The following is a 27951-nucleotide window of genomic DNA, read 5'->3' on the forward strand; positions in this document are numbered from 1 at the left end:
GAAACGACACTGATCCGGTATCTTGTACACGCGTTCTGACTTTTAGGTTGTGACATTTAAAGCGCGACCTTTCAAAGCAGACCAGGGTTATAACTGTGATCAAAAAGGTTGAAGAACAGGATTTTATTTATTTTTTTTTTTTTAAACTTTGGTTACATGATTTTCCAGCTTGTTCAAAAAAAAACTGGTTACACCATACTTTTAAGTCTCCCTACTCATCGTTCATAAAGACAGTGTATAAAAATGTGAGGACTGGTTTATACCTAAGCAGAGCCTGCTGTATAAACAGATAAAATCACAATATGGTAAAACACGGTTGTAATTATATAAAAATGTCTTCATGGGGGAAGTTATGGTTGATAAAAAAACTGTAGATTACTAAATATTTTAAAATGTCATCTCATCATTATACAGTCCGCAGACAGCTGCTGTCGCTACTGTATGATTAGAAATGGATTTTCTTTTTGTTGTACTTGGGCGCCACCTGATGGTAAAACCAAGGAATTACTTTTTTTTTTTTTTATAAAACATAATTATATTTTCATCATTATATCGTTTTGAACGCGGCTTTAATTCGCTCTAATTTGCTAAAATAGCAAATACAGCTCACAAAACCCTTGCCCAGTTACCCGACATTGTAAAGAAAACCCAACGAGCTACGGTAACTTCCTGGAGAACTACAATACCGTGCGGGCGAGGAAGTTAACGAGGGAGCGCGTGCATCGCTGAAAGGAGCACAGTAGTAATACTGTGGGACCCGCATGAACGAGACACTGGACCCCTCACACAATTGTCCGCATTCTCACTATTGTGTGTGTGTGTGTGTGTGTGTGTGTGTGTGAGCGTGCGAGCGCGCGTGACGACAACCACCTAATGGGCTGCCTCGTGCCCTCGCGGTGACGTGAGCCGGACGCCCTCGCGAGTCCGCGTTCGCGAGTCCCCGGCCGCCGGTAAAAACTGCCGGCCCGCCTCGAGCTCCCCAGACACGGCGAGCTGCGGCCGCGGAGAGCTCCACCTGACCCCTCGGAAACGCGCCCCCCCCCAACCACAGACACACACACACACACACCTGAGGTAAGAGGGTTTTACTTATGGCTTGTGGGAACTACCCCTCGACTGGAGCACAGGAGGAGGTGAATGATTGTTTACAGTTTGATAAAGTTTTTAATGAATAGTCCTTTTAAACGCTGATTATTTTCTGCATCATACCAAGTTTAACTTGTTTCCCCACTTGGTTTTTTATCCTCCGTGGTCCTAAATGAGTATTTTATTATTATACTTGGTGTTATTGTTGTAGTATTGTGTTTAAAGGCTAAGAATCCCTATGAGATTTTTCTCGGTATTGTTACGCAGTACCGCAAAACAGGTAGCTGACTGGGGCTGCATGAAGGTACAGGTGTTGCATGAAACCAGAAGAACAGGTGCGGAGACACGCGATGTTGTGTGGGGTGGGGTGGGTGGGGGGGGGTGGCTTGTTTTTCCGCTGCGATCTTACCTTTACAAAACAATGAACTCCTGGTCAGCCATCGTACATCTCTGTGCGGAACAATGGGAGCTAAAATGTCAAGGATTTCAGGTATGCAAACGTCACACCCCAACACAAGTTCGACTAGAATGGGTCGCCTGCCCACAGAGACATCACACACACGCTACATTCGGGGCCCGCTTACACACAGGTACACCTTAACTGACTCGACGACACTGCGACTTAAAATCATTGTCGCTCTTTGACTTCGCTTGGTTTGGGATCTACAGTTAATATTTTGCCATCCTCAATTGGAAAATTGCCATAGATAAGTCTGTAAACAGTCAATACATGGTTTATAACACAGTATAATGTAGTTGTAAGCAGGTGTAAAACGTTTTACGTGGTTATTAGTGGTTAAAATAAAAGTATTTCAGCCTTTTAAAAGGATCCTGCTACAAAACGTTCTCACAGGTTGCAGCTACAATATTTAAATGTAGATTTAAGCTTCCGTTATGCTGTGGTACTACTGTACATATGTGGTACCGGTCCATGCTATTTGCCTGTCCCTTTTGATAATAAACTTTATTTATGTATTTCATAAATCTGCCCTTCTGCTCCTGACAGGAACAATGTTTGCCATCTACCTCCTCCTCCCGCTGCTCCCTCTGGTGTCGGCGCAGACCTATCACTGGGGTCCCTGTCCCACACCGAAAGTGCAGCCCAACTTCAACCTTCAACAGGTAACACACACACACACACACACACACACAGTCTAGGTGCTGCACGTGCTACGCCCTGAAGTGCACGGGACTAATAACTTCTCCGTGCTGACAGTATCTGGGTAGATGGTACGAGATCGAGAAGCTCCCGGCTTCCTTCGAAAGAGGAAAGTGCATCGAGGCAAACTACGCCATAAGGAAAGACGGTACCATCCAGGTGCTGAACTCTCAGTTCTAGTGAGTACTGACAGATTTTTAGCATTGATTCTGACTTGAAGGTACATTTGAGCCCTGTGCGTTTCTACCTCTCCCTGTCGGTGGTCTAATGAAGGAAAGTGCCCGGCATTTTTAGAAGCATGCTTAAGAGACTTTCTTGCCAAGATTCAGACAAGAAGATTGATACGAGCTCTCATGTTTGTATGGTAAATATGCAGCTGCAGCCAACAGCCAGTTTCGCTCAGCTAAGCTTAGCTTAGCTTAGCATAAAGACTAGAAACGGGGGGACAGCTAGCCTGGCTCAGTCCAAAAGGGAACAGAAATCCCACATTTCATCTCGGTTGTTTAATTGGTACAAAGCCTGAAGTGTTAAACTACAATTCACCATTTTACGAGGGGCTGCGTGTTAATAAGTGAGCTTCAAGAAGGTGCCAGTTGGCAGATTTTGTTACCTTTGGTCGGCTTATTCGTTTTCGTGCAGAGATTTAGATGAGAAGATCGATACCGCCCTCAACCCTGTCCGTTAGTTGTGAGGCTAAGGCCAGGCAGGGGGTTAGCCTATCTTAACCTTTTGTTTAGTTCATGCAAAAGCAAATGAGATATGTTGTGTTTATTAAGTGAGCTTTAGAAGTGCTGCTAGCAAGATTTTTTTTCACCTTTCGACAAAAAAAGGCTAGCACCCCCCCCCCCCCGATTTCCAATCTTTGTGTTAAGCTAAGCTAACTGGTAGCTAAAGTGGTATAAATTTTTCTCTTCTATTAATACTCCTTTGATTTGAGCATTTATTACCAACAATGGGAACACTGTCATTTCGGATGGAAGTCATCGTCATCATCACCACAATCATTTTCAAGCGCATGACCTTCATTGCATGAAATCCCCATTCATCACATGGCAAGAAAACCCAGCAGAGATCCATGCGCGCATTTTGCTTTATGGCACACATCAATCAAGGGCATTTTTGGACCTGTGGGTTTTCATCCTTTTCCATTAAACCTTGGACTGACTTTTTTGTGTTCCAGTTTAGCCCGTGGTCATGTTGTCTGGTGTTGTTTGTTTACATATTCCAACCCCTAGTGCTCCAGATGGTGTCCTAGGCGGATTCGTCATTTTCACGAATAGTAGGCCTACCCGTGTGTCTGTGAAGCGGGACAGGATGTTGACGACTTGCCGGAAAAAAAAAAAAAACTGAATTGCTGTTGAGGTGTATTGTCATATGTGTAGAATATAAACCATGTGTGAAAATAGAAGTATGGCTCAGAGGCCATAGGTCGAAGGTCCTCAGAAGGGGTCTTGCAGTTCCCAAAGGAAGGTAGCGCTTTGTAACTAAAACCATATGTGAGTGACAGTTTTTAGGCAAACAACTGTCCTATTTAAGAGTCGGTGACCAAGGCTGAATTTTTACCAAGCCCCCCGATAGGATTCGATCTCTGATGTAAAGCTCAGTAGCAAACTGGCTCCCCGTCCACCATTTCACTTTCCCAAGATGACCTCAGTCACCTGCTCGCCTCTCCGCAGCCCACCCCTGAATCTCCACCACACAAACCTGCACCTGAAGTGTTTGCATTTTCCAACGTGGAGCCGAACGCGTCTTCAGCTACACTACTGGGCGCTACAGTGCAACCGGACACTTTGGAAACTGGTAATTATGGACTTTTTCCTCAACGTTGATGTTAATGATGGCGTTGCTAGTCTGTCCACAAGAGAAACGCTCCCTCTATCTGGATCCGTTCGGGGCTCAGACCGAGGCATTGAAGAAATGCAGAGCTGTGACCAGGCAGGGGAGGGTCCGTTGATTTTGAGCGAGGGGTTTTGTTTAGTAAATCACGGGCTCCCTACCAAACAGCGCCTTCATGAGGCAGCGAGGCCTCAGCCGCTCCCCCGCTGGTCACGTGAAAGCATCATCTCTCACCCACATCAACAAAATGGAGCCTCATGCGGCGTTATTGTGTGTAAAGTAAGCGAACGCGCTTCTCATCTGCCATCAGTTCAGAGTAAAACACATTGCCGGATTTGTAAAGCTTTCAGTGTATCCTCAGCTCGTTTTTCTTGTTAAAAATTTTGATCCGGATCAGTCATCTGAGAATGGAAATAATGGGTTGGTTTATTATTTGTTCACAGCAGACACTAATGTGCTATTCGTTTCAGGAAATACCTTGACTATCTGATGATTTGTCTTAACTGCATCGGTTGTGTGTGTGTGTTTGGTCAACTTGACACTCATGTGCAGTCGGTAAAGGCAAGTTTGGAGCACTTGCAGATTGATTAATGTCTTAATTATGAAACTGCGATGCATTTCATTTTTTTAAATTTCTCTTTTCTGCCAGATTCAGTGCAGGCTTTGAGGGAGCTGGTTCCACTGGAGCTGAGTTGTTGACGGAGGCTTTTATTTTTCTGCATGTGCTTAGCATTTGAAGGAAAAATAAATAAATAAATTCCCTGTGAAACCATGCCCATTCTTTGATGTGTTTATTCAGTGATTGTGCAATTGAAATTTGAAATCTCAAATTAATTTGATAATTTGGTGAGTACCACAGCCCATTTCCATTTGTTTAGACGGGATTTCGAGCTCTAACATGACATTCTCTTAATCCACTTTGGGCTACATATCGTTGTCATGGCAATGGGATCATTTACGTGTTTTAAACACCGGAAATATCTGTGGCAAAATAACTTTCGTAGCTCGCAGCGCTTGTAGCATAGAACAGGCGCCCTCGTCGTTTTAACCGGGGGCGGGGTTACAATCCCGTTTAGTTTTTTGTTTTTTTGTCTATTTTAATTTTGCTACAATATATATTGTTTTTAAAGTTTTAAAAGTTTATATGTTTTAGCGTTGTCATTTTTGGCTACCCCAATTTTCATGGATGTGAGGAATCTGCGACTCTAAACGTCTAGAGTTTGTTCTGACAGGCTAAACTGCAAACCAAAATCACTAGACAACATGACCACCGGTTAAAGCGGAACACCGGTAGTCATACAAAAACATGCGACACCACATCAATCTGTGGTTCACCGCAACTAAACAGTCAAAAGCTTAGCTTAGCATAAGTCTGTATTCGGCTTTCTTCGGCAACTGGAGCATTGCACTTATGTACGCACACAAATTTACAGTGTTATTCTTATTCTTATTTAAAGAACGTGGCGTAGCCCAGCACATACCTCTGTGCGTCGGGCGCGGGGGCGGTGGTAGGGCGATACAGATACCGGCGTCAGCACCGTGGCTCCCCTTCGTCTTTCACACAGATGGGGGGCTGCACGCGTCCTCCAGCAGGCCGAATAAAAACAAACAGCTCCCGGCAGTTACCTCCAAAGTGGCCAAACAAATTTCCAACACTGCGGTAGTTGCACAATAATAGTCTGTTTCCACAGTGCATCAACACGAGTATAGTCCATTTCCAAGTACGAAAAACCAAACACGACTTATAGGACCACCATCTAAGTTTGGCGCCAAGTTGGACAAAAACTCTTTGCCCTTCTGGCGTCAAACAGCTGCATTTCCAAACACGTTTCTTTTGAGCTGTTACACGTTAACTGTGTATAAGGGGCTGGTTAAACTGGTTAAACTGGTCACCTGCATGCCCAGAAAGAGCAGAGTACATGATGTGGATTGTGTGGACCCTGGGCAGATGCTTGAAGGCCCTAGTGGTGGTGTTACACCACCAGGAGGAAAGAATGGAGGACCTCGGCCTCTGTTCAGGTTGAAAATAATTGATTCTGTCTTCCTGATTGTGTGGATTTAATTATTATTGTCAGTTTTACAAACCTTGTTTGTTTCCTCGCCTGAAAATGTAGGATGTGCTTTGATCCCGTATATTAGTTCACTGAAATTAGTGTTCAGTTATTTCTCTCCCTCTGTCCTTCTTTGTGTGTCTCAGTAAGGAAAAGGTGAGGGTAGCAGAAGGCACAGCAGTGGTTCATGACCTGAGGGAACCTGCCAGACTCGGAGTAGGCTTCTCGTATTGTAAGTACTCTTCTTCACTCTTATCCCCTTCATCTTCTTTGTTTTTGTCATCACTGCCGTTGCCTTCTGCGAATGACTGTCGCTTCTTCTCGTTCTGCTTTGACACCTTTTGTAATCTTGTCTTGTTTTTTTTTACTGCTTTGAAGAGTTTCCAATAATGTTTCCAATGATTATAGTACAAAGATTATTACATAGTTCCCTACAAAACTGAACAATAAGACAGAAAAGTAGCTTAAGATTTTTCTTCTTTTTTTGCACACAGCAGCCTTTCCACTCATCATTGAGATTATTGAGTTAGAAAGGACGCATACCTCATGAATGACAATATTATCGGCTGATACATGACACAGCAGCCTCACTGCATTTGTAATGTCAATGACAATGGGCCAGTCTGTCTGTGAAAGCCTTGCATCAGTATTTATTCCGTTCCTCGTAGATCTCAGCAGATGTTTGTGTCCTTCGTAGCCGACATCACTGGCATAGCTCTTAAGGTGGCAAGGTTCAGGTTTCTCTGTGACTGTAGATTTTGGGATTTTAAAACTATGATGGATTGTCCATCAGGACTCAGTGTTCCGTCTGTATGCAGACGATACTTGCATTTATTTTAGCTTTGTCCTGACAGGGAAATCTCTTTCTCTTTCACTGCGGTTGTCAAATCTTAAGATTTCTTCTCAAGCCTTAAAGCTTTTCTCTCCACATAAAAAACCTGGAATCATATTTTAATGTTGAATTTGGATTGATACAAATTTGTGTACTCTTACCTTGATTAATAAAGTCTTATTTTTTTATCACACATTGGCATTGCTCCTCGTTACATTTGCTGTAAATTCTTTTAAATCCAAGTGTGATCATTACGCATTCAAGGAGCATTTTGAATTTTTTTGCTTTAGATAAAAAGGATCAAGATCGAACTAGGTGTTCCAGATTTTAACTGCGGGCTAGACTTCTTCTGTAATTCTCTATTTCAATTTTTTGTTCCACATTTAATTTTAATTTTGCTCCGATGCTTCTTAGTACTTAGTACTTTTATATTGTGTTGCATCGATTTATTTTGTAAATCAGTTCATAAACTCGGCTTTAGAAATGTGATGTACAGTTAAAGATTCTAATCCTCATCGTTTTCTTTTTCTCCCTGTCTCTGTGACCTTTGCTCCCAGTTACTCCCTACAGCCCATACTGGGTTCTGACCACTGACTACACTAGTTTGTCCGTCGTGTACTCCTGCACGGACATCCTCCGCCTGTTCCACGTCGACTACGCCTGGATCCTCGGCCGGTCACGCTTCCTGCCTCCGGAGACAGTGCGGTATGCCAAAAACCTGCTGGCCACCGAAGGAATCGACCTCTTCAGGATGAAGGCCACAGATCAGACGGGCTGCAAGGATAACTAGGGACTGATGGAGACTCCGAGTCATTGCACCTTAACCACGCATAGTGGGCGTGGCAGGGCTTGAGGCTTGAATATCAGGGCTGTGCAGTGTCTTATGAGCATATTGGCTCATTATACTGTTACAAAAGGGTGCAGTTTTTGGTTGGAGAGCCATTTTTTTGTATTTTTTTGCATTTGAGAGATACTGACACAGAAATTATAGAAAGAAAAAATAAAATGTAATAATAAAAGTTATCCATGTTTATTGCAACTCATTTGTATTCAACCAGTATTGTAATTCTCAGTATGATTTATTTTAATTTCTATAATTTTTCCAGCAACATCCATATATCCTTTTCATGTTGTAACTGCTCATCATATTTCTGACAGAAGAGTATATCCGCAAAAACTAGTTCCATCTGCAGTGTTTCTCTTTTTAAAATATATTTTTATATTTTAATTCTGTATTACCTGCTCAGTACTTAAAAAGATGTGGAAACTGATTTTGTAAAACTCACACCAACACCAGTGCCTATTACTCATTATTAAGTAAATGTAGCAATGTTGACACATTGCAACTATGAATTTATTGTTCTTTCATACTCTAGTGGTGCCTCTTTTATTATTTACAATAATATATTCCTTAATGAATCAAACAATGAAATGAGCATGTTCTTTACAAAAAAAACTGTGTATTACAGATGTTTTCATTAAGCAGTTGTTCTTCATTTTTTTAAGTCATTTATATGATGAAAATTGTCCTGACTCTCACTACAGAGATAGAAAAGAATTTCAGTATTTTCACTTCAAAGACATGGTTCCCTGTTTACTAAACTGAAGAAAGGGCTAAATGAAAATCAAGAAAGTGTAGATTGAAAGCCAATAGAAAGCAAAGGCAGTTAATTGTATTTGCTGACATAGTAAACAAATAGGACATTCTTTAAAGGCACAGTGCACAAAAATGTATGTACATGCATATCATACAGTCTACACAGGTGATATGTTAAAAGGTTTTTCCTTAGGCAGCATCAAAGATGAAAATGCATGACTCTGGTTATGGCTTAGATTATTTTCCCAATAAGTCAAGTAATCGTTTTGTAATTTTATAATTTCTCACATCCCTAGATGATGTCTTCAGATGTTTTAAACAACTAATTGTTGCAGCTTTACAAAATACACAGTGATGTGCAATATATGCACTCATGCATATATATTCACATGTACACAGCGCGATCCAGATTTTATATCACCTGGAAAATCAAGGAAAGACTTCTCTATATGTATACAATACAATCAGGGCAAGGCTTGGCTTGGCTGTGTGTGTGTTTGTACAAGTGTGTGTGTGTGTGTGTGTTAGTGTTTGCATATATGTGTGTGCATGTGTGTGTGTGTGTGTGTGTGTGTGTGTGTGTGTGTGTGGAGGTCCTCTGGCTCTTCCTCTGCTGAACCCCACATACCACAGCACCAGCAGATGAACAGCAGCACCTCTCTGCACGGCTTCACAAACCATTTACAGGTAAACATCTGCAGAATTTGATTTTATTCTCAGAGATTATGAAAAACTAAAAAACTAAAAATAACAATGAATAACATAAAAAAACCTACAAGAGCAAAGGCTGCTATAGTCTGTTGGCCTTGATATGTATAGGGATTGTTATTTGGCTGTATAAACTAATAAACTAGAGCATGATGGGCATTTTTGTTCACTTAGGAGGGCAAGATGAAGCTGTTGGTCTGGCTCAGCATTCTCCTCTGCCTCTTTGCCTGTCACTTCATAGGTGAGTTCCTCTTTTTAAAGTCTGTTAATCTTACTTTAGTTTTAAGTACTGTCTCGATAGGGTCGTAACCGCAGTTTAGTTTATTCGTTAAGTGGAAACGCGTTGGGGTTAAGACACATGACCAAGTTTGATATGCGTATGTACTAATGTTTATCAAAATAGCTGTGAATCATGTGTGATTCTCCCAGATGTGACAGTGCTGCATTTGTTTTTGGTGACTACGTGTGTACAAAGGGGACTCTGTCCGATGCTAAATTCCTCAGGCTTCAGTATGTGTGTGTGTGTGCTCAGCAATAATATTTGAGGAGGGAGCAGGTATCCTGCAGTCCCCTGGGAGAAAGCTCAGTTTTCAGTTTTCCGGACCTGAATCCTCTCTTTGTGAATGGAACGCCATGGAATGCTTGGGAATGTTACTTTTTTTTCTCTCTCCTCTTCTTCACAGAGGCCAGAGTCATCCCAGAAGGAGGTACCGTATATAAATAACTTATTTTTCTATACACATCATTTTGTACAACAAAACCAAAGATGTTTCACAAATAGTTTTGCTTTTATATAATTTTAATCATTTGCTTACTCAGTCTAATGTTTATTTGGAAACTGTTTTCATTTAAAAAAATAAAAATAAAATTATGCAAACAGTCTAAATTTTATGCAAAATAGCCAGCCAATAAAAAAACCTTCAAAAACTGGATGCAGTAACCTTTATTTTTGTTCTCACACAACATTTACTGGGTACGTACAGTAAACATTTTGACAATGACCTCAATCAGCAATAAATACCTAAATAAAAAAATGCACCCACCAAAATGAAAGTTGCAAGTGTCTGCATTTTTTTTTTGGAAATTCAGGAAACATTTGCCCCTTTTTTGAAATGATGGTACAAAGTCAAAACTTTTTCCAGAACTGATTTAAAAGGTTATTTTTTTAGCCATTATACCAGGGCGCCTGTTCTATGCTCATTTTTGCTGACTCTTTGTTTTTATATTGGTTTTACACTATTGCCATTTAAACACTGTTGTGTTTAAATGGCAAAATTAAGATTTTACTGCAGCTACACCTGAAAAAAAAAAAAAAAAAAAAAAAACTTTTACTGATCTGAAAGAGCAGTTGTAGATGTTAGGTATTTTATCTGTATATGCGGGACCCGAGGGACCCAAGAATGTTTGGGGTTTTTTTAAGCAATTTGGAATTTGGAACAATATTGTGAAACCGATCACAAATACTCCAACAACAGAAGCCACAGCCATAACATGTTTTATATTTTTGAATTGTGGCTCTCTTCGTCCTGGGAGGAAAAAACCTGCTCTGTAATCTACAAGTTCACAGCCATGGGGAAAGTACAACAGGCTGACTGAACCAACTGAACCTGAACATTTGGCAGCTTTGGAGAACCCGGGACCTGTCTCACTAGCAACACATCATCATTAAATAACTAGTGGAATGCGATAGGTTATATAACAGTGAGCGTATTAGTGTCTGAGTGTGGATTTATCCCTTAACTTGTCTGCTGTCCTTCCCTGACCTGTTATTTGTGTGTGTGTGTGTGTGTGTGTTTTAGTGCCCTACGATGAACCGCCAGCAGTTCCCTACTGGCCCTACTCCACCTCTGACTTCTGGAACTACATCGAATACTTCAAATCGATCGGTGCCTACAGCCACATCAACGAGATGGCCCGGGCCTTCTTTGCCCACCAGCCCCTCGGAGACACCCTGGGATATGAGACCAATGCGGGGCACGAACACTGAGAGGGGTCGAAGGAGCCAGGAGGGGGAGAAAGGGTAGAGAGGGAACTAGAACATCCTAAGTCATTATAAAAGGAATGCATTTCTTGCTTCGACTGAAAGGACAGATTATGAGGAGAGATGGAAAATAAACGATAAAAAAACATGCGCAGGAATTTAAATAAGGTGAAGGAAAAGGGTAGCATACACAAAACTTACTTTCTTTTGTCTAATTATAACACTGTGTGTGTTATTATAGCCCATATGTAGAATTCAGAGGTAGAGGAAGTAGAACTTCTGTAGGATTGAATAATATCTTCATGTAATATGCCACAAATAAACATGTTTCAAATATCTAATTATGTCTATAAAATCATGTAATTTTCGTTTATTCAAATTTCTTTGAAAAACTTCTCAATTATCTTCATCTTTTCTTTCTTTCCCTCGGCCTTTTCTACTTTTTTCCTATTTTTTTTCTTGACTTTCTGAACTGGTAACTACTTGAAAGAAATCTAAACTTAGCTAAACTCTATGCTGTAACCCGAAGCCCCACAAATATTATAATATTATAGTGATCACTTTAATTGTTGAAGTATTATTCCATTGTTTGCATCTCAACACCAAGCTTTATTAGATGACAGAAATCCCGTGCAACTGATAGAGGGTATTTCAACAAGAAGAATTCATAAGGTAAAATTACGATATAGTTAATGTCGATATTATTAATGTAATCTCCTTATTTGTTAACATTACTACTGTGTACAGTGTTACTGAATGCGTAGAGCGGACCAATCGCAACACGCTAGTGGCGACAGCCGGACACAATTCAGTGTTGCACACATTTGTTTTGTTTACGAACGCCGAGAAGCTAGCTGTGCTAGCTAGACACAAACTCAAAGCTGCAACGTATTGTCGAACTAACTGTTGCTGAATTGCCACTGAAACAAAATGAAACCTGCGGTGGACGAGATGTTTCCTGAAGGAGCTGGTCCGTACGTGGATTTGGACGAGGTTAGTCGGGTTGAAATAACAACACAATCGATTAAAAACACTGGCTGATGCTAGCTAGCGCGGCAACGTTAACATTCAGAGAATTTTGGTTAAACTACAAAAAACAAAAACAAAAAACAACAAAAAACCGGTTAAAATACTCTCTAATATACCAGATGTGCAGCTACTATGAAGTGGATGCAGGAGTTTACCAGACGGTTCACATTATTGTTAAACGTTATTAAATGTTCGTGTTTCCCTATGAGGAAAGATCGTTTGAAGAATTAGCTTTATCGTAACGCACGAACTACCTGCTTTAATGTCAACCCTATCAGAGCATTTGTGTCCCCCAGGACAGTTTGATGACATTAGTCTTAAATAGATAAAAAAGCTGCACCATTAACTGACAGCTCCACTATGCACTTAAACAATTCTTAGTGTTACAGTTAACAGCGATATGGTTACATTTAATGCCAAATACAGAGGACCTGTCTTATTTAATTCAAAATTTTACATTGTGTACTATTCTTTCTACCTTTAAAAAAAAAAAAAAAGTCTTTACTTCAGAGTTATTATGTTGACTCTGATCGCTCAAATGAGAAATAACTGCCCATTTATGTTAGCATTCTGTACCGTAATTGATTATTTTAGGGCTGCAACTAATAACTGTTTACATTATCGATTAATCGGCTGATTATTTTCTTGATCAATGAATCTATCGTTTAGTCTAGGAAATGTTAAAAAAAAAAAAAAAAATTGTGAAAAAAGCCCCTCACAATTTCCCAGAAGCCGGGTGACATCTTCGAAGTGTTTGTTTTGACCAACCCACACTTCAGAAAGTTCACTATCCTATAAGACAAAAAAAAGTGTAAACAGAAGTTTGGTGTTTTTGCTCAAAAAATGACCTCAGGGATTAATTGATTATCAGAATAGTTGTCGATTAATTTTCTTTTAATCAGTTTATCGTTGCAGCGCTAGATTATTTATCCCTTATTACTTATACTCAGTGTAATGTATTGTGCGTATGTGCTTGGCTCATGCTGTACAACTGGTTGTACTGCTCTTTGTTAACAGGCAGGAGGCAGCAGCGGCCTGCTAATGGACCTGGCAGCCAATGAAAAAGCAGTCCACTCTGATTTCTTTAATGGTAACGTTTTTCTGTACCTGCCCAAAAGGGCATTTTCCACATAATCACCCTCTGTTTTTTCTTCTAATGTGGACACACTTTTATAGAATATAGTTAGCACTTCAGTCGCCTGTTCTTCAATTATTTAAACACAACTTTGTGTAGCGAGGGTTGCAGAGTTCAGCAGAAGTACATAAACATACATGTTATAATCTTATCATAATCCAGCGTGACAACCAGTCTCACGAACGAGCATGAATTCCTTGATTTGTTTCATGACTGAAACTAATGTGATCAAAGCCACATGGCTTGACACAGCAACAGAAGCAACAAAATATTCCTTTTTCTTTATATTGACCGTATCTGATGGAGAAATATGAAGTGAAGAAATAAATGCCCCCGAGTGCGGGCAACCAGCTACAGCAAGCAAATCATTATGATTTGCTTCCATCTGTCCACTTGCTTTGTTACCCACACTTACTAACTAACACACTAGGGATTTTAGACATGACTGGTTGTGTTTACATGCTTTTACGGTATCTTAACATTCCTGTTTTTTTGCAGGAACGTGAACTCATGTAAATTGGAAAAACCAAGTTCCTTCCAATGAGCTTCCCTTTAGTTAACACCTTTAATCAAAACCTGGTTAGCACACGCATAGATTTCTGTTAGAGAAACCCGATTATAAAGCTTAAACTTAAAGTCAAACTAAACAGAGCTGTATGTTTAAATATAAAGCTGAAGAATTCAAACACATGTATGAAGTAAGGAAAAAACTCCAACATTAAAAAAATCTTTTAAAGCAGCAGCATCACATCACTACTAAGGTTTCTTATGGAACATATTAACTTAAATACATCCAAGGTATTCCCATATTGTTCCAGTAATATGAATGGTTAAATGGTGAGAAATCAAATTACTGACAAACTGCATGGAAACTGGAGTGTTAACGCAAATACATTATGCAGTTTCTTCCTTGAACCATATTGTCTTCCGAAGTGAACCCTCGAAAATCAAGTCATTCCCCTGTAAACAGCAGTTAGTTCTTCTCTGCATCCTCTCTGTATGTGTTTTACGTGTTCTGGCACAAAGGTAATCTGTTTTCAGTCTTGCAGCGTCGGCTGCTGGAAAAACAATTTTGGCTCACCAGTACATGACCTAGAAAGAAAAGAGCTGATTGTTAAAAAGAGGGGAGTGAGAGAAAAAAAGAGGGAGGGGAAGAGTGGAGAAGAGGAGGATGGTAAAATGAGTTTATAGCTGCTGTAAGACTGAAACTCAGCAGGACACCTCGCCAGTCAGCTGCTTTAAACACACACACACACTCCTTTAAATCAGTTGGGTTGTTAACACTGCTAAAACTGACCTTCAGTGGATTCATATGCGCCCCAACCGGGAATTGAGTCCCAAAAGGGCTCTTCATGCTAACAACGTGGGCGCTCAAAGTATAGTAATGCCACGCTTCGTTTGGAAATAGATGCAGCTGGTATACATGATCAGAAAGACATACAGTATGTTCCCAAAACGATAAAAGTTAATTGTTTGGATCTAGGGATGCGGTACAATAGCGTTTGATTGAATTCATACCAAGTATCAAATCAAGTTATCAAATCAGAATCCTTTATCCAATCTAATTAAGTTTTACCTTTCAATTGTTTTGCAAGTGGCTACAGGCTAAAATAAACACAAACCCCCCATCCAGTCACCTTTTTTTGGCTTAGTGCCCTTAGAAGGCAGCTTTATTAATGTTCACACTGTACCTACAGCCTGAAAATGAGACCAGCAGCAGAAAACATGAAATGCTGATTCAGTGTATCTGAAACATTCAGCTGAAACACTTGTACACTAGCCCTGTTGGGAAAGTTTCCCTGCGGTGTCATTAATCTAAGGAAAAGAAAGCCCTCCTCATTGAAGCCTTCCCTCTTGTGTGAATGAAACGTGAAGGAGGGTAATATGTAAACATTTACATCTACCTTTGTGTATCTTGTCACACTGGTACTGTCTCCATTCAGAAAGAATATCTGACGTCGTGAGCACGTAAGTGTCTAGTCCGTGAATGCAAGATGACCCCAACTTTTTCAAACCTAATTATAATTATATTTGGTCCAGTACAGTACATGCCCTGCTAATCAGGATGAGGCCATTTAACTTTATGGGGCTCTGTCTTACAAAAGCTTATAAATGGCTTTGCTCTTTACGACTACTCACCAGCCTCTTAGATGATAAAGTGTTCTGTCTGCGTTTATAGAACTAGGGTGATAATGTAAAACCATTATTTGATTTCAAAGAGATTTTAGCTTGACAGGGATATGACAGTATAATGTTAAGTGATGTTAAAAAGGTCAGCTCAACAGTGGGAATCATGGGCAAATTTTTGAACCATGTTGAGAAAATAGGGTATGTAAAAGGAGACTCCCATTCCCTGGTGCTAGAGTGGCTTGTGTACTGTGTTAAGAGTCGCGAAGGGTTATGGGTAGCCAAAGGGCGGGCTGTTTGACTCATAGGCTGCCGTTTATTAGACAAAATGTAGGTAGGAATGTCCCGTTCCAGGAAGCCGCAGAAACACGAGAGTAGGTAATTTCAAGTCTTGTGTGGCAACATCAGTTTACCTTTCTGGACATTCTCTCAATTTTATGTAATTTATATGAATATTGCCGACATAAATAACATCCATATAGCCTATGAAAACGGCTGCAAAAGAAACTTTCGGCATTTTCCGGCATATTTTACAACAATTACTTTGCTGAAAGTTTTTTGGAAGCATTTGTCACAAGACATATCCCTCACAGACGGCTCAAAAGGTCAGTTTCCATTTTACAACACCCGCAATATTTGATACAAGGATGACAATGCTTAAAATACCATGACTTAAGGGAGAGTCTAGAGTTCAGTCAGGCATGGATTACTTACCTGGTCACCACAAACCACAGGTCACTCAGGGTAAGAAAAGGACATCACAATTAGTGTCAAACCAAAAAAAGCAAATGAACGAGATGATTCTGGTCTCATCACCGCAACAGTCCGGACCGACCAGTCGTAGATTTTTCGCTTGCATTTGATATTCAATTCAATCCAGTTTTAATTTAAATGGCGCCAAATCATAACAGAGGATTATCTCGGGGCACTTTTCATATAGAGCAGGTCTAGACTCTACTCTTTCTAGTTATGTCAAACACATTTCCACATACATTATGTAAATGTTAGGGTTAGGGTTTAAGCAGTCATCTTTCCTCTGGACGTTTTGGAAGATGACATCCAGACACAAACATTCTACATTAAATTGACAGCAGCCATGTTATCTTGCAAGGTTTTCAGTGACTCCCTCCCACTGGCCAATAGTGGTTATCTGCAACAAAGCTACATCACACCGCATCCTCTCCTTCCCAACATCCTGTTTAAGCGACCATCATCACAACACCTGGTGGTGGGGAGCCAAAAGTGGTATTCAGACTAGAGACCTCTTGTATGCTACTTTAGCCCTTGCAACCGCGATCTGTCCCAGCCGGTCAGATCCTCCAAAGTTGTGGCAGATTTCAAAGAAAAGGGAAATTAAAACGAGGCATTTAGGAGATCCATTGGGAGGGAACGCTGATCGGCCCACTGCGGCCAATCAGCCCCCCTCTGGCTCGTTCGAGACGTTTAGAGGACGTGCTTTTGTGTCAAGGCACATTAAAGGGCAGGAAGAGCCAAGGACTCGCAAAGTCTTCTAATAAAGCCATTGCTGGCTTTGTTGACATCTGTAGTGACTGAAGGGGAAAGTCAGGTTTTAACTGGCCGTTCATACTGGTGGTTCCCACAGGCTTGAATAGATACCAGACGTGATCACCTGTAGGGCTGCAGGTAACCAGTTATTTTCCTTATCGATTCATCTGTCCATTATTTTCTCGATTAATGGATCGGTCCTTCGGCCAATAAAGTGTCAGTATGAAGTAAAAACGGTGCCCCTTACCAAGACTGATTTGACAGATTCCAAAACCCAAAGATATTAGAAAACTATCAAAGAAAACAAGTAAAACCAGCCATTTGGAAATCTGCTAACAGTGAATGCAAAAGAAATGACTTGAACGATCATTCGATAGTCAATACATAATTGATAAGTAATAGTTTGATGAATTTTCTGATAATTGACTAAGTAACCGATTAAACGTTTCAGGTCTAATCACGGGAGCTTCAGGATGTAGTGAGTGAACATGCAGAGAAGAGGGGCAGAAAAGCAAATCTGAAATTTTAATAGAAAGCCTACAGGCTATCTATTGTTTTTTAATCTTTTGTTTTTAATTAGCATTATCATCATCATTTTCTCAGGTGGAGTCCTCAAGGACGAATGTGGACGGCATGTCTGCAGCTCCCGTGCGTTCGGCCAAATGTAAAGTACAAACAAACAAAAGTAGAAGACAGCTTAAAAGTGCCCACCCTAAAGCTACTCAGCAGCTAGAGTCAAAAAAGTCATTGTATATAGCATAATTAGCCTGGAATGTAGGAGTTTGGGGGAAACAGCTGGACTAATTCCGACCCCGTTCTCTTCCTTTTCTTTGTCTCTCTTTTCTTTCCATCTCATATTCTCGCTCTCTTTTCTATCCACAGACTTTGAGGATCTTTTCGATGACGATGACCTGCAGTGACGACAACAACTGAACCTGAACACCTGTGCGTGATCGTGTACATAAAGAAAAAAAAAGAAGGAATCGTGAAAATGGGCTTATTCTGACTACAAGTTCTCTCTTATTTGTACAGCCCCCCCTCCTACATGTCACTCACCACCACTGTGAAATAAAGCCTTTTTTGTTTTTACAAAAAAATAAAATAATAAAAAAGAAGCTGTCATGGTGAACCAGGTGTCTTTGAATTCTGAGAATCCCTTACATTCCAGCTTTTAAGAAAATTATGAGTATGGTTTTGGCGTCGTCGTGTTTGCATCTGCCACCGGCTGGATTGCAGGTTTGTGGGCTCCGCGAAACACCTGTTAGCAAATGTAATTACATACAAGGTACAGTGTTAACATGACCACCAAATGTTCGGCTGGGGCACGATGGGACAGGAAAGGGGCTGCAAAAAAATGTTGAAATGCTAAGGTCAGTAATAGGGCATCAATAGGGAGTCAGAGATAGGGATAATGGAAAAGCTCAGATTGGATTGGATACAAATTTTCAGTAACGTATTTACACCACAGATGCACATTAGAGTTGTGTACACATTGCAGAATTTAACACAGACAAAGCAGGACGATTTAAAAAAAAAAAAGTTAACAGTCCAAAAGTATGTGGGCACCCGAAAATTACACCCACGTGTTCGTTGAACATTTTATTCAAAACGTGCTTTAATTTGCAGCTATAAAAAGGCCCTTCTGGTTTCATCCCAGAGGTGTAAAGATAGATGGGCTTGAGGTCAGAGCTCTGCGAAGGCCAGACACTCATCAAACTGAACACAATTTCTACATGGACCTCACCTTGTGCACGGGGGCGTCAACCATGTTGAAGCATGAAAAAGACTTCCCCAAACTGCTGCCGCGCGGGTGTGAAGTCCGTTGTCAGAAACTGTTGTGTGCTGTCCTGCAGGAACACAGTAATGTGTCAGTTTACAACAATGTTGATTTTTTCACGAGAAATTTCTGTTTTTGTCTGTGCTCCTCATACTGTGCACCCCAGGGGGTCAGGGCTCAGTGGGAGAACATTGATGTCATGTCCTCCCGTGCACCAATCAGGCTGTAACCGATCACAGTTGGCGGGTTGTTTGCTGTCAGGCCATTGTCAGCCAAATCTGATCAAACCACAACCGCATGGTCCTGATTAAAGCAGATTAGCTGAGGTTTTGATCGTTAAACTTAGAAAATACGCTTTTTTTGTCGACAGATGAGAAAATCGTTACCACTCATGTCTGTAGCGGAACTACCAAGCTACGGTCGGTAGCTGCTTAGCTTAGGTTAGCCTAGCATAAAGGCTGTAAACAGGGTAGCAGAACCCGACTCCCTGGAGTCTCCGGTGACTTCCTGGCAATGTTATTTTGCATTCGTGACTAAATAAGTTTCTTTAGTCATTTAATTTTTAAATAGAGAGACATAACAATTGAAACTGTGTTTTCAGGGGTTTTCAAATTTCCTTTGGTTAGAACTAATGGACACAGCCCAAACTAAAATAAACAGTCCCAAAAGTACAGAAGTACATTGACTATACTTTTAAAAAAATGTGCTGCAGTGTACATAAAACAGGGACATAAAGAGATTTAGTCTTTATCGAACCATCGATTGTTACAATTGACTTACAGGCGTTTTCCAGTCAGATGCACTGATGTTGCGTCACACATCACAGCTGTATGGCCTTTTAAGAGACGCACTAAAAAAAAAAATAAATAAAAAATACTAATCGCTGCCCCTGAGTACGTGTGTGTCTTACAAGGCTGACATGCCTGAACACAGTTAAAGCGGGAAGCAAACTGTAGATTATCAAATTCCTCGTGTAGACCAGCTGTCCCTGTATGTGTGTGTGTGTGTGTGTGTGTGTGTGTGTGTGCCTTCAGGTTTAGACAGAAGCTGCGGTTTTGGCCCTGACTGAGGTCTCCTGAGAAGTGCCTATGTGGCACCTCAGCCCCCCTTCATTATTTCCTCATGTTTTCTTTCTTCCGTGCCTCCCACTATCTCTGTCTTACCTGCTCCAGAGTCATTGCTGCATCCCCAAACCAGATCCAGAGTCTGATTTCTAACCTTAAATGTGACTACAAATTAAAACCATGTTTGATGAATTAAAAACAACTTCACCTGAGGCAACTTCTCGTACCCTATTTTTCCACGTCTCCGTCTCTACTTCAAGCCCTCCTACCCTCTCTCCTTTCCTGCCCTTAATTACGGTGCCTGCGATTGGTCCAAAACCTCAGAAAGTTGCAGCCAATCAGGTGTTTTGTTGAGGTAGCCCTTGACCCCCTCAGGTGGTCCCTGCGTGCTTTTTTCTGTGCGAGTGTTAATGAATACTTGTTGCGTGTGTGTTTGTGTGTGTCAGAGATGACGGGCTCGGTTTAAAACCTTGCGGGATCCCTTAGTCGGGGCAGTCAGTCAGAAAGGCCACGGGGACAGGGTGCACCAGGAATCTCCATAACACCCACACAAACACACACACACTTTGTGTTTGAGCCCAGGTGGATCATCTGGCCTGTTCGCTTCTTTGGAGTCCACATCTGGATCTGCCTACAGACACGTCGCTAAGATAACCGGAGGTGAGACACCAAAACACAAACAGTTCTGTACTTCTGTGTTCGCTTTGGTCGATTTTATTTGTTAGGTACTTACCCAGGGATTCAAGTTCAGGTTGAAGTCAGGTTTGGGTTGCTGAACAACACCTGGTTCTGTTTCACAACGGCAAAGGAGCTGCGCCGCAACACGCTTATTCAGAGCCTCCAAATTTAGAGTTCACTTCCAAGCTGCCGGAGGCTCTTCAGCGGCTCGCCACGTGAAAACTAGCACAGGTCTGGGGTCCCAGGTTGGGATTGGATATGGAAAATTAACACCTTCCAACGGTGATTCATAAGGTTCTTTAGGTTTGGCTGCGCTACTGACAGCTCTTGCAGGTAATCAGATGTCTTTTTGAGCTCCTGTTCTGAGATCCAGCTCTAAAAATGCAGCTTTAAAAGGAGAAAATCAGTCAAATAGGTGGATAAAAATGTCAGCTTGCTACCCTGGCAACAATATCAAAGAAGGTGTGTACGTATAGTCGAAACTGTGCTAATTTTCTTCGGATAATACACTGGCGATTTGGATGATATTCACTTTAAAAAAACAACTATACAACAGGTATTTGTAGCTAAGATTTTTATGCACACAAGCGACTGATGGGGAAGTATTTTTGGGAGTAAAGCACCATCTTGTGCCTTTGGTGTTAGCAGGACGGGAGGAGGTGTGAGAAGTCATGGCTGGAGGAAGGAGAACCGGTTTCTCCGGTGTGTTCATCACCGCTGCGCTGGCTGTGATGCTGCTGCCTGGTGAGTACACAGTGGGGATCCGACATTACATACCGTATCACAGAACTAAGGGCAGTAGGCCAAATATCCGTCTAGACGGATACTTCGATATCTACTGCTTATACATGGCTGTCATGGTAACTAAAAATGTCTAAACTGAAACGTATGTAGTCGCCAGCAGTGAAAGAAGTATTCAGATCCTTCACTGAAATCAAAGTAGCTGCGCCACTGTAAATATACTTTAATACAAGTAAAGATCTTGTGTTGAAAATGCTTCTCAATTAGGGGCATGTAAGTAATATCACTGAAATTTAAAGCTAATTTTAAGTATTTTATACACAGTTGGAGAGTTTAATGTAGGGCTGCAACCATTTTTTTTCAATTAAGTGACTAAGCATCTAGTCTATAAAATGACAGAAAATACTCTAAGATGCCCATCAGAGAGTCCAAACCCATAAATATTTGGTTTAAAATCACATAAAAACAGATATGAACAGTGAAATTTCATACTGGTGAAGCCGGAACCAGAGGATGGTTTTACATTTTTCTTCGCATCATGTAAAGGATTTTTCAGTCATAATACTTCTCTCAGAAAATGTAGTGGAATAGAGGTATGAAATGGCATGAAATGGAAATACTAAAGTTCAAGTATCTCAAATTTGTACTTATGTACAGCACTTGAGTAGAACTACTTAGTTACTTTCCCACCACTCATAATCATGACTGACGGTTAAACTAAAAAGGAAAAGCGAAAAACCAAGTGGTCGCTAACATTTCTCACTTCCCGAATGAACGTAAAAGAGAAAAGCGTCTGCTCAGGTTTTCCTCATCATTATACCGAATTTATGGAGAATAAATCTGTGCTTCGGCCAAGTGTGACTCATCCAAGCCCTGATTATTACAGAGATGCATTGATGAAAAATGTCAGCTGTTACTTTTTTCATGATATCACATGACACTGCAGTCATTTTCACATTCAAATGGTCATAAGTCAGAGCTTTTCCTTCAAGACAGCGTGGCCGAAACTTGATAAAATCCCCTAATGATGAGGTACTGTGTTTTTGTAGGGACTGAGTGATGAGCTTCATGAGTGAACCGCATCATTTTTCTGGATACACACAACCCCGTAAAGAAAAAAAAAAAAAAAAAAGTAGAAAAAAGGAGCGTGACTGTGAATTTGGAAAACACCAACACACGGTAATTTCACACCATCCAGAATCTTATTTCAGTAAAAGTACAAGAGCATTGCCAGACATTAGTATGGAAAAGTGGCGGAGCAGACTTGGTTACTCTCCACAACTGGTTTTAGCAGATAGCATTTGTCTTTCAAATATGCGCACCCTCATACTTTTCTGTCTCTTCATCCACAGAATTATTCTCTCAACATTTACGCGTATCCTAATTCGTGTTATGGTCCGTATTCGCTTCCTCCATCTGCCCCTCGAACCTCACCGTTACCCTGCGTCTTTGAAGCCCTCTACGAATACATTTTGTAGCGTCACAAGCTACATCTCAAGGTCTCGTTTGTCAAGGCTAGGGATTAGTTGCGGCGCTGAGGGTTTCTCTGCCATTCACCAGTTCATGGACATGGACCCACTCATCGCTGTCCTTGCTACGAGTGGTTGTAATTCAAACGCACTTCATGTACAATACGTCATCATCTGGTGCTCTAACGGAGCCGGGTGATGTTCATATATCAACCGCGTGGCAGGTTGCTCCTCCACCACCTGTTTCCACTTCGCTCTTGACATGATAGCATACTTACAAAGGGACAAGGCTCTGCCTGAGTCTCATCCTTCCCTTTAAAAACGGTTTTTAAAATTGCACTGTCCGATGGTTAAAAGGGAAAAGGAGCAGTAGTGGGGGGGGGGAGTTTTTCTTTCATCGCTCCTCGCCCTGTAAAAAAATTAGTACCTGTCAGCATCACCTCCTCCTCTGCCCTCTTAAAGCCCGGCTGTTTCCAGATGTGCCAGCCACCTTTTTACAGGCTCGTAAAAAACAATACAGCGGATACACTGAGGCAGCATCATTTAGCACACCCTCCTCATCCTCCTCCACCACAGCGCTCCATCACCCCGGGTCACCTTCACTGCTCCTTCTTTCTTTAACTCTTTGCAGATTCATACCTTTGCTTGTCGCCTTTCCTCTTTAACCTCACACGCCACAGTGCACATCACATCTTCCTGACTGCTCAAGAGATTATCAAAACCCTTTTCTCTCTCTTTTCTTATTTTTTTTTTCAAATAAGGAGATTGGTGTTTTTCCACTGCGGACATGCGCCACGTAACCCTGAATTATCCCCTCTGGATCTCTCTTTGAAAGCCGTCATCTGTTCCCCCTCTTATTCTTCCTCCACCCCCCCCCCCCTTTCCTCTCCTTCTGCGAGGCATTAGAACCTTTTTCCTGTGGAGATGAAAGAAACCTGGGGCAGAGCTGAATCTGCTGTTCCCTCAGCTGCACGGGGGTCAATCGCATACGCACATAGTACATACACTCTTGTGTTTGTGCAGACACGGAGGCGCACATAGTGCACACACAGCTCTTTGAAAACGCAGCATGGGGTTTGATGTTACAGGCTCACCTATAAAATCTACAAAGAGCTGCAGTCGCCGGCGCTTCAGGCAGAGCCAATTACCTCCGCCCTATTTAATGAATAATATCTGCCTGTAAGTGTTTGAGGTTTAATGTCATATTATCACATATATTACAGACAGATTTCAAAAGCCAGACTAGACGCCTTTGGAAAATCTTGACTCCAGCAATTTCTTGATTTTGCATCTGTTTTTGCTTTCCTCTGTTCATCTGTGCAGCTTTCTTGTCTGCTGGACCAATTGGGCAAAAGGCTAAAGGAGATGGTAAATATGTGTTTTTTTCATTTTTTACCTTAGCATTTAATCACACACTGGTGTTTGTTTCCAAAAAGTACACGGTGGTAATGTGCCGGGGATGAAAGACCATGGAAGTTGTTGAAAAATGAGTCCATGAAATCACGCTTTGATTGAAAAAGTAACACCCCAATTCATCACTGCACCTCACCTCGCCTCGGTGTAGCATCAACACTCGAGCTTGTGATTGATATCTCATATGATGTAAAGGCTTAATGATATCTAACCTCAAAATATAACAAGTTTGAGTCCTTGAATATCGTGTCTAAAACTTTAAAAGCCACTGGAAAGTCCTTGAATCTGGTGTCCAAGTGAGTTCGGAAGCCCTGGGATCAGCAGTGCCTTCCCTTTTTTTTCTGTCCCTGCCCTCAGCGGGGGAAAGCATCCAGGAGAGGGCGGCCGCTGCGGCGTCTCACAGGAGGCTGATCCGCAACCGCAGGAACATCAGCTGGTACAAACAGAACTCGGACTTCTGGGCCTGGTACAAGTACTTCACCGACAACGGCAACCAAGAGGCAGTGAGTAAATGCACATGCACCCACATCGAAAAACCCCAGATTGTTATCTTGACGTTTTTAAAAATTTGATCCTACATTTATTTTGTATTTAAAGAACGTCTTAAAGTCTAAAGTCAATGTTTTTAGTGGCACACGAACAAATAAAGGGTATTTGGTGCTATAAAAAATTTGGGTAGAGTAGTAGTTATTGCCCACAATGTGTCCATACTCTCAGTATGTTAAGCCCTCCTCACCTCCCCTCTCAGGTTCAGGAGATGGACCGCATCTACCTGGCCTACCTCCAGAACAAGAACCGCGCTGAGGGACGTCGCTCCTACAAGGCCTACCTTCGCCACCTCGGGGAGATCTACAAGTCCTGCGCCGACTCTGACGACCCCAACTGTGTGGCCTCCTACACCAGCAGGCCCAAACCTAAACCCGAACCCCCCAAACCTGCACCAGTAAAAACCTGTGACCCCACCAAGGACCCTTACTGCCTGTATGCTGCTCTGGTGCAGGGTAAGAGCCCCTACCTGCCCCTGGTGCTCCCAGCTGCCACCCCTGCCCCAGCGCCAGTTAAGGCCCCATCCCCTCAGTACGTCCGCTCTGCTGCCCCAGCAAAGGACCCGCAGTCTGGGTATTACTACTACGCTCCATCCACAACGCCTTTCCTTTCCAAGGTATACTATCAGGCAGTGTTGTTCATTGTGCATAACCCCACTTTACCGAATTTAGTGAATGGTTTTCACAAGGAGTGAAATGTTAATATAACATTTGGTCCATAGCAAACCAAGAAATACAATTCTTACCAATTATACTTCCAATATACAACATTATTTTCATCACTTGGCTATAAAAATCAACTTAAAGTTTTAAAGTCAAAACTAATCCATATTACTGTTTATTTATTTAGGCATTTTAACGCAAAAATAGAAGTGCGTAGGTAGCAGTTAACTAATTTACTTTCAGGCTGCTGCAGAGTACCATACCTGAGAGCCACAATGGGTATGTATCGTTTGAAAATTTTAGTGCCCCCTTGTGGTAGTTCTAAAGAAGACGCAGTGGCAGCGTCCCTCCTCCAAATGATTCAGTTTGGGAATACTGGGAATGACGGGCTGAAAAGACAGAACTGCACAAGTTGTCACCCGGACTGTCTAAATTCTTCCACAAAAACATAAAAATTCACACCATCAGAATAAGTTGAAAGATGATAGAGCACATGATGAATCTGCGCAGTGGCTTTAAACTGCGGGATACAGTGCCACATGCTCTCTGGCCTTTATGACACCATGGTACCACATCTGCCTGTATTTGTCGTGCTTCAGGAGCAGAAGGCCGAGCTGCTGCGTATCTGCTCTTCCGATGACGTGGACTGTCTGCAGTACCACCTGAGAGCTGCCTATGGGTACACACCCTCCGCTGGAGCCCCGCCTTCCTACGCCCACCTCGGTTGTGATCCCAAGAAAGACCCCACCTGCAAACCAAAACTGGTGCAGAAGGCCCCTTCTGGTCTCTACCTGCAGTACCCCAACTGTGATCCAGTCAGGGATCCGTTCTGCGCCTATGCTGCCTCCCTTTCGGTACACTTTATTTATTATACTGAAAGATTTTTTTAAATGCGGTCCGACAGATTTTCATCTCTGCTTTCTATTTTTCATACGTCTGGTGTTTTTATTTACATCTGTGCTCTGACTATCATGATGTAGGTTGTTTTTTTTCCGTCCCTCCAGGCACCCCGTGCCCCTAACCCCCCTGCCCCGGCTGGCCCTGGATCCTGCAACCCTATCTATGAAGAAGGCTGCAACCCTCTTACCGCCACCAAATTTGCCACTCCCCCTGAGGGGTACAAAAACGAGGAGACAGACGAGGCTGCTGCCATTCGTGCCGCCCCTCCTGTTGCTGAGCAGAACAACGATCCCTACGCCATGTTCAGGGATGCTTATGCTAATGCTAACAGAGTTACTGATCCTTATGCTATGTTCAAACAGGCCAGCGCCCCAGCTTCTCCTGCAGCTAGTGACCCATATGCCATTATCCGCCGATACATGTCCCAAGCTCAAGTTAATGACCCACATGCTCCACGCATGGAGGCTGCTCCAGAGTCTAACCCCAACGATCCTTTCTCCGCAATCCGCGAGGCAGCAGCCACCATGCATCGCCGCGGCCCTCCCACCCCCAGGCAACAGTACCCTTTTTCCAACCCCAATTATGAGGAGCCTGCCCGGGAGGAGCGCCACCCTCTGGGCCCCCCAGGTAAAACCAAGGAGGGCTATGACTGCTTCATCGGCTATGACCGCGAGTGCTTCCCCCTGAAGCCCAGCGAGCCACGCTCTGGAGTCCATCGCCGCATACCCTACCCAGCCGAGGCCTACGAGCCCCACCTGAATGCTGACGGCACAAGAAACGGAGTCCTGGAGCCTACCAACCCTCACTGCGACCCCGAGTATGACAGAGACTGCCGCCTGCGTCGCTACGAGCCCGACCAGGCCTACGTCGAGGCCCAGCCCGAGCATCACGCCGAGGAGGCCCACAACCAGGGGGCGGCAGTTGGCGAGCAGCAGCCGGAGCAGCAGGAGCAGGACCAGTATGAGGCGGAGCCCTACCAAAGTGGCCAGGAGGAGCCTCACATGCCCTACCAGCCACTCTCACAGGGTATGCCCAGCCTGCAGGACATACTGAGGCGCTACGGAGACCAGTGGCCTGAGCAGGACGATCACAGAGCTTATCCAGACGACTACCGCAAGAAGTAAATAAGCAAACACACTCATGCATGCAGATGGACATGAATACACAGTCCCGTGCTTTCTTGCAGCTTAGCCCATGACCGCCTCACGCAGTGCACGACCAGTCCAAACTGGACCAGATATGGGACACATGAGAAGTCTATGGACCCAATGAGCGAGCGCGCGCTCAGAACACTGAGGGTGTTCCAGCAATGTTTTCCTCTCTTTAGCTGCTTCACATCTGTTGCTTTGGCCTATTGCTTTCCAGCTTCCACCTCAAACCTCCTCAATCCACTCGAACGTGTAATGACTTCTCAACGCTAAGCTTCGCTTCTGTATCCAAGCATCTCACATTTTTAAATTTGTTTGTTGCTTTTTTTTTGTCAGTGATGGATTATGTAAAGTTTTTTTTTTTTTTTTTTCCATTTTGAATGTTCTAATAAAAAGCTCTCGAAAGCTGTATTTCCATTTCATTCACTGAATCTTGACATTTGACTCAACCCGACCATAATTGTCCACTGGTGCGACATGGGACAACTGTCTCACAACAGCAAAGA

General features: G+C 42.4%; 4 protein-coding genes across 4 annotated transcripts; all 4 read left to right on the forward strand.

Annotated features, from left to right (window-relative positions):
• Positions 1-2097: 2097 nt before the first annotated feature.
• On the forward strand, positions 2098-7830 carry apodb (apolipoprotein Db). The gene is made up of 4 exons (XM_040127305.1): positions 2098-2208; positions 2303-2424; positions 6279-6364; positions 7522-7830. The coding sequence occupies exons 1-4, from the start codon at positions 2098-2100 to the stop codon at positions 7752-7754; spliced, it is 552 nt and encodes a 183-aa protein (XP_039983239.1). The 3' UTR covers positions 7755-7830.
• A 1366-nt stretch (positions 7831-9196) lies between these two features.
• Positions 9197-11558, forward strand: otos (otospiralin). Its single transcript, XM_040127344.1, has 4 exons — positions 9197-9248; positions 9444-9510; positions 9953-9976; positions 11069-11558. The coding sequence occupies exons 1-4, from the start codon at positions 9204-9206 to the stop codon at positions 11254-11256; spliced, it is 324 nt and encodes a 107-aa protein (XP_039983278.1). The 5' UTR covers positions 9197-9203; the 3' UTR covers positions 11257-11558.
• Positions 11559-12006: 448 nt separating this feature from the next.
• On the forward strand, positions 12007-18168 carry cops9 (COP9 signalosome subunit 9). Its single transcript, XM_040126376.1, has 3 exons — positions 12007-12243; positions 13297-13369; positions 17930-18168. Exons 1-3 carry the CDS (start codon positions 12181-12183, stop codon positions 17965-17967), a joined length of 174 nt encoding a protein of 57 aa, XP_039982310.1. The 5' UTR covers positions 12007-12180; the 3' UTR covers positions 17968-18168.
• A 3069-nt stretch (positions 18169-21237) lies between these two features.
• On the forward strand, positions 21238-27497 carry and1 (actinodin1). Its single transcript, XM_040127565.1, has 6 exons — positions 21238-21310; positions 24547-24692; positions 24938-25351; positions 25997-26251; positions 26402-26614; positions 26810-27497. The coding sequence occupies exons 1-6, from the start codon at positions 21238-21240 to the stop codon at positions 27419-27421; spliced, it is 1713 nt and encodes a 570-aa protein (XP_039983499.1). The 3' UTR covers positions 27422-27497.
• The last annotated feature ends 454 nt before the right edge of the window (positions 27498-27951 follow it).

This window comes from Xiphias gladius, chromosome 5 (genome assembly GCF_016859285.1).
Source record: "Xiphias gladius isolate SHS-SW01 ecotype Sanya breed wild chromosome 5, ASM1685928v1, whole genome shotgun sequence".
NCBI lineage: Eukaryota > Metazoa > Chordata > Actinopteri > Istiophoriformes > Xiphiidae > Xiphias > Xiphias gladius.